Source organism: Colossoma macropomum, unplaced genomic scaffold (assembly GCF_904425465.1).
Source record: "Colossoma macropomum unplaced genomic scaffold, Colossoma_macropomum, whole genome shotgun sequence".
Taxonomy (NCBI): domain Eukaryota; kingdom Metazoa; phylum Chordata; class Actinopteri; order Characiformes; family Serrasalmidae; genus Colossoma; species Colossoma macropomum.
In genome coordinates this window covers 35,091,923-35,101,690 of record NW_023494804.1, presented here as the reverse complement: position 1 = coordinate 35,101,690, position 9,768 = coordinate 35,091,923, and the positions used below count along the sequence as shown (strand labels likewise).

Here is a 9,768-nt window from a genome sequence, read left to right as displayed (position 1 = left end):
TTCCTGCAATAAATAAACTGCAAAAAAATGCGGTTAATTCTAAGTGTAGAGACCATCCCACCCTTTAAAAAGGCTAATCTCCCAACTATAATACTGTGTAAAAATGACTATTGAAACAAACTCACTTTTGTGGAAGCTGCTCTTTTATTTGAAAATCAACCAAATTCTGCTCACATACAATTTTTTTTATATATATATAAACAAAAATAGAATCTGCAGGGACAATGCAGCAAATATGCTAAATCAATGGATAGAATCACCTTCATATTGGGACCATCCTTCACACGCTCCTCTACTGGACAGGGTTCGGGTTTATTTACACAAAGCACCGATCAACAGTGCTTCTCTCGCTCCTGTTCTACTGCACCTACTGCTAATTTACAAAGACACTACCCACCCCATCCTGATGATGGCAACCTGTGACGCATGCACGGCTTTCCCTGTGCTCCTACTTTAGCAAAGGGCGCCCTTGGTGCCCGTGCAGGGAAAGATGGCCCAAGCATGAAGGCAACTCCGCACATTCAGGTTGGAAAAGGCAGCCGTATAATCGTCCATGTAAAATAATGACATGCCAAGCGTAAAGCAACACAGCTCCTCCCCAATGCAATGCTGCAGAATCACAAATGTAGTGATGCTAGTCTGATAAATGTTCCCTCGCGAGAAAAAAAAACCCTAGGCACAGAATCGACTATGTGGATTAATAAATTGTATGCACCCCTGCCATTTCCCTTACAAATGCCGGGGGGCGAGTTTCTGAGCTACAAAGAATTGCACTAGACAATAAATGGGGGTCAAAGAAAACTTAGTGCTCTATCATTCAGTTTAGAGGTGGTTTCATTTTTTTATATTATCATCATCATCATCATCTCAGTCACTCTCAAAATCCAATTCAACAATCATACCCATGAAAGCATATTCCTACAAACTTCCCACAAGGAAAGAGCTCCATATAGTCATTATTTTTTCTGTTGTCATGTCCTCAGTGGGTAAATCATAAATAAATACAAACAATACACAAGGAATGTCTACTGCAATAATAAAAAAAAAACTGAATAAAAATCATAGTAGAAACTGAAGTCAGCATATTTAAATGGTGGTGGTTAAATTATGTAATGCATGATTGCTGATCAGATAAAGAAAGAAAGAACTCACCCACCCCCCCAAGGCCTGGTCATTTTTTACCCCCCTCAGTTAGAACTTGAAGCCCTCCCACTGTCTTTGCAGACTTCTCCATAACCCCACCCCCAATCAAAAAAAACAAAAAAAAACAAAAACAAAACGTGTGTCTTTACAGATGCTAATCTGTCAGAATTCAGTCCTGTACAGGGGAAACAACTGCAGCTGTTACTGTTAGACAAATTACAAAACACTCGCCAGACTGCATGATGGCTCTCACCGTACACACCATCCACTCCCACCCTTTTAGCCCAAAATAGCCCCTCCCCTGTCCCCAACCCCACCCCCCCCCACCCTGGTTCCTGTCTGAGTACTGGGGCCACACACTTTGCGTGGAGTCAAACAGCGAACTGGGGGACAGATTAAAGGTTTGAGATTGGCTGCTGTGTGATTCGTCCTCAGGGAGCGCACACCCGCTGCGCCTTCACATGAACTGCATCTGCAAGAGGACAAACCCACGTTACTCAGTAGTGTCTCAATTCAGAACTGCCCAAATGTGAGTGGTGTGCATGATGCAGAAAATCAAAAGAGCCCGAGTACACCTGGTCATTTCATGCGACTGGTATCTGGATTGTATCATGATATCCTGATATGCATTTAACATCTGGTGGTCAAACCCATCTCCTGTTAGTAGTCTCGAAATCTGACTGCTATGTGGTGCGTAATATGCAAATCAGCTCATAACAAACCAAGCACTTCTTCCTCGTTTCCCATTTCTGGCCTGTTCCCTGTGCGGTTTAGACTAATTAATGAGCAGCCATAGCTAATGTCACTATGGTCAACAAATCAGCGTTGACACAAACAAAGGCCAGTTTTCCTCTGTAGAGCCGAATGCGTTAGCTTAGCTAGCAAGCTACAGATCCAAACACCAGGTATCCAAACATCAGTCGCTCATCTTTGCTCCCACAGATTTGAGTAACCTTCTAAACTTGTGTCTGCGTAGCTTCAGTTAGTCAGAACTGAACCCATTCTGTGGGGAGCACAGCTATTTACAGGCTAGCTAAATTTGCATTTAACATTTAGCAACTGTTAGTGATTGTTTGACATTTATTGAATGATTGCCTGACAATTGTGAAATGCATTCATTTATTTGGCAACCGTATAAGTGAACTGAACCATTTATTTGATTGTTTTCAGTCTTGAAATAATGCAGAATGTGGGAGCACAAAAGCATAAGTATAGAACCAATTAGCACACAGCTGCATCGTTAAGACGTCCCACTCAAACAGTTCTGTGGCTCTGAGCATGGTTTGTATGTGTTCCATGTCAATATGGAAATGCCGCTGGAATGATTACGCTCCATGCTCAACACCTTTTGTCCCTACAGTGAAAAAAAGAGGCCAAAGTGTAAACAACCTTGCATGTTCTATAATAAGCCTGCTGTATTAGCCCCGATTTTAAAGTTACCATTAAAATGGTAACTTATCTGGATTCAATCAGTATCTGGACACAGAAGCTACATTTAAAAATGGCAAGCGTAAACGCGTGTTGTCTTTGGATGACGATCCGAGCACCACAACTGGATCACAGTAATCAGAGGTTAATGGCCTTAATGTGGTCATTCATATATATATATATATATATATATATATATGTGAATGAGACTGTCTGGTGTATTTATTTCTATACTTGTTTCACACTGAGTTCTCAACATTCTAAGCAATTTGTGACAAAATGAAAATTCATTAAAAACTGTTAACTAAAAAGTTCTGGTTTAGCAATCGAACTGTTGTATGTCACATGTCCATCTCTGATTACAAAATTTCCTGACTTCCCCATAACCTACTGAAAAAGAAATTGTTTATTTTTGAGGTTTATTATTATTATTTTTTCCCCAACATTTCAGGTATCAATAAATGATTTTTCTGCTAAAGTTGAACAGGATAAAGTTGTCCACATTTATAAAATGTGAGTGACAATTTCCACTGCCATAGCCTATACCAGCAAAGTTTCTGAAGCGTTAAAAAAAGGTTTTTCACAAAACCTTTGGATGGAAACTTAGCTAATGTTATTTTTTAATAGCAATAATATAAGGTGACTTTACATTTTTGGAATTTGTGTCTTTGAAAATTACGGCATAGCAGTTTTCATTCGTTTCTGAAGGCCTCCGTTTTGCACGTTCACGTCTAGGGTTAGGGTGTCCCAATTTTTTATTGAGATTGAGGGGTAGGGCGAAGTTTTAGGGCTACATGGCCCTCCAAATAGAGGTTTTTCAGAGGCACAGTCTAAACGGAGTGTTATGAGAAAAAAAAGAAAAACCGGCAAGATGACTGCATGAGCGACCAAAGAAACCCACAAATGTAAGTATTTTCTCAGTTAAAAAAAAATCACGATAACCATTGTATTATCTTAGTTTAATGTCGTTTCAATGTACTATGGTCATTTTCTTCATAACAAGCATACAAAATCGCTACTAGCATGCTAATGTCTTTGTAGCTAGTTAGCTAATTTTCCTAATAGTCCAGCAGTATCGACACCTGAAGCACCAGAACGTAACTGCTGCACCATTTAAGGTGGAACGAGAATATTTGAACAAGAACTTGATGAATAGCCGACTTCAGCGTCGTATCACCGAAGATTTAGTGGTGGGCAATAATAAATAATTGTTTTATATCCCCCTCTTTGAAAGCATATGATACACTATGATGATAGTGTAGAGGAGCTGAACTTTTCCCTTCTCTGCTATCACTGAAGACATTTCGTAGGGCAAGATTTCAACCATTACCCCTTGTAACTCAATTCCACACTCGAAAACAAGGGTAAAAAGAAGAAATGGGATTGGGCCTAAGAGTGCATCATGCATCCTAGTGTCCACAATAACAATACTGTGTGTGGAATATTGTGGTATACCTTATTTTGAATATTGGCACAAATCTAATTGGGAGGTGTTTCGATTGTAAAATGAGCTCAGCTACTGAAAATTTAGTTTATTTTTGTAGTTTATTATTATTTTTGCAACATTTCAGGTATCAAACATTTTTTGTGCTCAAGTTGAATGGAAAAAAAAGCTCAGTCCACATTTATAAAATGTCCACGCTGGCAAAGTTGGGAATTTGTGTCTTTAAATAAATTGTTATTTTTGTCTGATGGTTTGGAGAGACTGATGTATTCACACTTGCATATCTTTCACACCATTTCCTGAAGCGGTTGAGCGATCACATTTTAATCTGTTGTAGATGCATCTTAGGTGCATTTACAGCTGCATTTTATGTGGATTATCCCAGTCCAAATATAATGCTGATACTCCGGGCACACAAAACAACCAGGTATAAGCGGGGTCAACATTTTTCTACAGCGTCCCAAATGTACAGAACGCCATCCTTCAAGCTAATGTTTGGGTAGCACTGTTTTAAGGCATGAGCAACACCTCTAGTCCTACAGCATTTGAGGCATGATTTCTTTTGTTGCTCATAAACAACACAGTTATACTGTTTACAATTATCTTGTGTTTAACACAGGAGTGTAATATGACTTGTTTCATAATGAAAATTGACAATTCATGACTGATGGATATGACCAGTATGATGTACCAATGGTCATGAAAACGGTGAAGGGTATTATCTGGTCAGGGTATTAAGAGATCATTGGTGCATTCAATCTAAACACCAAACAACAGAGCTTTTTTTTTTTTCATTAACTGAACAAGCAAAGGTAATGATTGATGAGATGACTGTACAGGTGTTACCACACAGGGTAAAACTAATCACATCATGATGCAATAGGGAGTAACTGAACATCACAGTTTCAGGGGGAAAAATATTCACCCCAGCAAAGCCTTAGATTCAAGCAGGAGTCATTTTCAAACCCAAAGCTAAGAAGCGTAACATAACATTACATAAACAACAATAAAACAAAAGTGGTTGAGTACAGATTAAGGAAAAACAGGGTGTAGACAGCAAGAGTGCTGTTAATACAAGCAGACTCAGTGCTATCTAGTGATGCACCAATCTGATACACTGGATCGATATTGATACCATCCTTATTAAATCGACCTTTTATCAGCCAGACATGATCAATCCACTATCGATATTGTTGGTCCAAAATAGAGGAGAGTTATTCCGAAACATATCAAATTCTCACTTCGTACTTTTTATAATGGAACTGAAATCTCTACCCACAGATAGAGTCAAACCTATTTATTTAACAAATGTTTCCAGGGGTTTTTTTGTTTACAAAGTGCTACAGTGTGTCAAAAAAGCCCCTCTTAAAAATTTGTGACATGGCACAACAGAATAAAGGCCCTGTGCAGGAGAACTGTGCTTCGCACTTCATCAGCAAAAAAATTCATTTTCTAATTTCATGTAGGCTTACAAATTCAAACTGTCAGATTTTCAGGTGACTTTGATAGATAAAATGTCTACACTGAGCACTTAGACACTGTAGCCCTAAAATAAAAAAAATGGTTAAATATGAAATACTTCTCCAGTTTGTCTCACCTTAATTACCAAAATTTCCTAAAATAGAAATATATTACTGTTGCTGTTGAAACAAAACCTTGTATCTCCAAAAAGTATATTTTCAGGAGAAGTTGCAGTGTTACTTCTAGAGTAAGTTGATGCAAGATTATTTTTTGACCATTTTTTGTTGACTATATATTAGTGTATAAGTATAAATATATGCATACATGCAGACTGAGACCACACTAAAAATCTGGGATTCTTGAAAACCAAGACAGAAAATTTGACAGATCACTAATTACTTTTAAGCAAATTTGTGACACCATGTTTATACACAAGGGTCAGATTTTTTTTTTGTCTTATTCTTCAATTGAAGCAGATGAGTCTCAGGTGCATTTGATCTACTCAAAGGCTTTTGTCACTGTTAGTGATCAGTCATTAAAGCAAAAACAGGGACAAATTCTGAAAGAAATTCTGAAATTTAAAATTTCAAAGATTCTACTGTTTACTACTGATTGTTATGCTGATAATTTGTAATGAAAAAAACTATTAAATATAAAAGAAAGTAAGTGTTTCTTTTCACTTTTCAACCCCATTGTGTGTATTTATTTATTTATGTATGTATTTATTCATTAATTCATTCAGTTTTGGAATTAAATCTTCAACCGCAGCAGCACATTATATATAGGCAGCACATACATATCATCGTTGTCTAATGAAAAACAAGCATCTCCAAAATATTAACTTTACAGGAGAAGGCAAAAACACTCTTACCTTTTCAATGTAAGTCAATGTAAAGAGATTTTGTTCCAAGTGATTTTAGAGCATTTCTATTGGTCCATTTATCATGATGTAATGTAAAGGACACAATGTAAAGGACAGCTGGTGGAGATGCACGGTTTTCATTGGACAGCAACGATATATAGACCTGGTAATTGATAATCAGCCATTATCCTAAGTTCAGGTATCAGAATCTGTATCCAGATAGAAACAGGCAGATTGGTGCATCCCTGGCACTATCAACATGCAGCACATATATAAACCACACACACGGCCCAGGCATGCTGTACCTAAAAGAGTCTCTAAAGGAAATCCTTGAGAGAGAGCTGTGCAAAAGGGTCCTGTCCCGGAGGCCTGAGAGGACTCTGACTCGAGGGACTAGAGGCAGCTGAGGGCTAGTTCAGAGAGAACGAGAGAGTGTGAAGGACTCCACACACACGCACACACACAAAGGAGAGTGAATATCATAGAGCCAGAGTGGCTAGAGGGGAGAGTAGAAGGTCAGTAGGTCTGTCTAAGGCTTCTAAAAGAACAAAAAGAAACTACTGGCCAATGGCACATTCGACAATACCCCCCTCTCTCTCGACAGCATTACAGAGTCACTGCCCACTAGCATACTGTAGAAATGAGGTGTGGTTGGACCAGGATATGCATTCCAAATAGAGTGCTTTGTTTGCTTTTATGGGCCAAAATGGAATGCATGTCCTTTTTTTTTTTTTTAAGGAAAAATAAAACAAAAAACACAGATGCTTTAATGTTCCCATGCTAGCCATGTTCAGAAGAGCACTGCAATGGGACATGGAGGTGTATGAGATTCATTCAAGCGCTTTCTGAACAAAGCTTCTAATGCTAGAATTGCTATTGCTCCTGGAATAGAATTCCATCAATCAGGGGATGCTACTTCTCCATGGAGATTCAGGAGAAACATCCAATGTTCAATGCATATCCAAGTACATTCTCATGTGATTTTCCAGAATAGGCAGGAGATTCAGATTATTCAGAATAGACAGTCTGAATAAGTGGACTTAACATTCAAGTTTATGGCACACTGAAACAGCACCAGGGCAGCAGTGTGCATGGGAGGATATAGGTCATACCTGTGCTCCTGAGACTGGGCCGAAGGGGTTCGCTGGCCTCATCACAGGCTGTGTGTACATCATGGTGGGCTGCGTCATCATGGCCATTGGGGCCATTTGGGGTGGCTGGAGCGACAAACAAGCAAGCAGATAGTCAAAACAATCATCAACCTCATCCCAAACACAAAAGAACTAAACCATCACCGGATATTCTCAGATTTTACAGATAAAGTTTTCTAATTGGTTGTACACCGGTCATTCAGAGCAGTGGTATTTTTGGGGCTTTTGGTTAAATGCTCCCAATTTTAGCCCCAAGTTTAGACTTCTCTTCTAAGAGTGGCATTTATTTTTTAGTATTATGGCTCCATTTGCAATTAATTCCTGCAATTATTTTCTCTGTGATATTCGTTTCAGTGTCATCATAACACAGTTTTCACAATGCTATCTTTGCCCTTCTTGTTCTTGATTGACAGTTATGTTTGCGTGCTTGACTGCTCCTTTTAGCTTGTCCTTTCATATTTTCCTGTTGAATGATATTGTAAAACAACGTTGAATTTAAGGAAGGCTTTAAACTTACAATTATTATTATTAGTCTTAGTATTATTAACAACAACAACAACAACAACAACAACAACAACAACGACAACGACAACAACAACAACAACAACAACAACACTATTGACGGTGTGATATGGAAACTGTGGGCCGATGCAGATACACCAACATTATAAAACACAGAAACTGATAACGGACCTTCATTAGTCAGCAACTAACCGTTTAAGCCTTAAATCAAGGACACAACTCAAAAATATCAATTATGAAACAAGTCCTGATATCCGACTTTGAGTTACGTTGAAACCATTGTAAAATACTTTCTATATGCATCCTTATGAGCAAACATCAACTGAATTCTGTATTTACACACGAAGAAATAAAAAAAAAAGTGTTCCTTGAATGGAATATAGCACCGAGTCCAGCCGTGTGGCCTATATTAAACATACTCAATATAAGAATCAGTTTCTTGGCTGGCAACTAAAACAAAAAGGTTGATAATCATATGACCAAAAGCTAAAAAAAATAAAAGAATATATAATAAATATGATTGACACCTACAGTTCAAAGTTGTTCTTCAACTTGAAGGACAAACCTACCTACTCAAACAGGATTTGTTTTGATTTGTTTTTTATAGCACTTAGCATCATGTTAATTGCATTCATTGAACAATTGTTTATTTGTCGGTTAGCGGATAATTATTTACATCAGTGGATCAACTCAATATTTGTTGGATACCAGCGATTTTAAGGAATTATCTGCCGATACTGATATACAAATGTTACTGTGCATCCCTAATTATCATCACTAGGGTTACCATCACTGTTAGACAGCACTCACACAAAATGAGGTAAATAAGTAGAGTAAAGAAAACTGTTATCCTCTCTAACAAACCCCAGGGCGTACAGTTCTGCAGGTTCCTGGCTGACATAATATGTACATGTTCTGTTCTTGCTTCATTTGTCTCTAGTTACCGCTTAACTGCTGCCCAAAGCAGATCTCCCATGTCACACAGGTGCACAGAATAAAAAAGGAGTCACATTCAGTCTCTTTGAAATAATCCTTTATCATCATCAACAACACAAAGCCTCCAATTCACAGCTATATACTGATATTTTTAACAATCAGGAGAAAAACAATTAACAAAAATGAGCTAATTAATCTCTCGTTCCTGGTCGGTCATTGTGTATATGTTCTAGAATAACTGCAGTACACAGTTAGTCCTCTGGCACATAGGACACTAAACATTAATTAGCACCACCCTTCCAGAAAGACAATGACAAGATCAGCAATGATTATATGATCAATTTGTATCTGTACACTGACCCTAAAGCAGAGAATGTGTGTGTGTTCTGGTAACGGTGGGATGAGTCAGAACAGAGGTTACATAAGCGATGATGCAGAGCCACATAGCAGCACCTTGCCAACATGTTGCTCTCTCTGTTAACCATTAGCTCGAGCCTGTGCTCCATGAAGAAAAGCTTGTGCTCGAGGAGTCCAGAACATCAGTCTAAGCGACTCTGCAACTGAAACTACGCCTTGAATTATTCCAGTTTTTACACCCACTACAATACTACAACACTACACAGCTAGATGTAAAGGAAACAATGGCACTCATTCAGACACTTTGCAAAACTATCTCTAGACTTCATATTGGACAAACACCCCACACACACACACTCACAAGCATTTCAAAGTCATTCTAGAAAGACAAGTCATGTAGTGTAACAGGAGTTATGACAGTAGAAATCTGCAGCTTGTGCAGTGTGGAAAATACAGACTACAAT

The 9,768-nt window shown here is 38.3% G+C and overlaps 1 protein-coding gene across 28 annotated transcripts in view; it reads right to left on the bottom strand.

Moving 5' to 3' along the window:
* Nucleotides 1-836: 836 nt before the first annotated feature.
* Nucleotides 837-9,768, bottom strand: part of picalma (phosphatidylinositol binding clathrin assembly protein a) — a 69,672-nt gene continuing 60,740 nt past the window's right edge. For 4 of the 28 annotated variants that reach the window (XM_036595028.1, XM_036595007.1, XM_036595013.1 and 1 more), the window contains 2 exons: nt 7,451-7,555; nt 6,460-6,748 (listed from right to left, as the gene is read on the bottom strand). In XM_036595028.1, the coding sequence (XP_036450921.1) occupies nt 6,656-6,748; nt 7,451-7,555 (198 nt within the window). In that variant the 3' untranslated portion in view covers nt 6,460-6,655. Of the gene's footprint in view, nt 1,616-6,437; nt 6,749-7,450; nt 7,556-9,768 lie in introns of those variants that run through there. The other 24 variants (XM_036595002.1, XM_036595010.1, XM_036595011.1 and 21 more) reach the window with 14 other exon arrangements.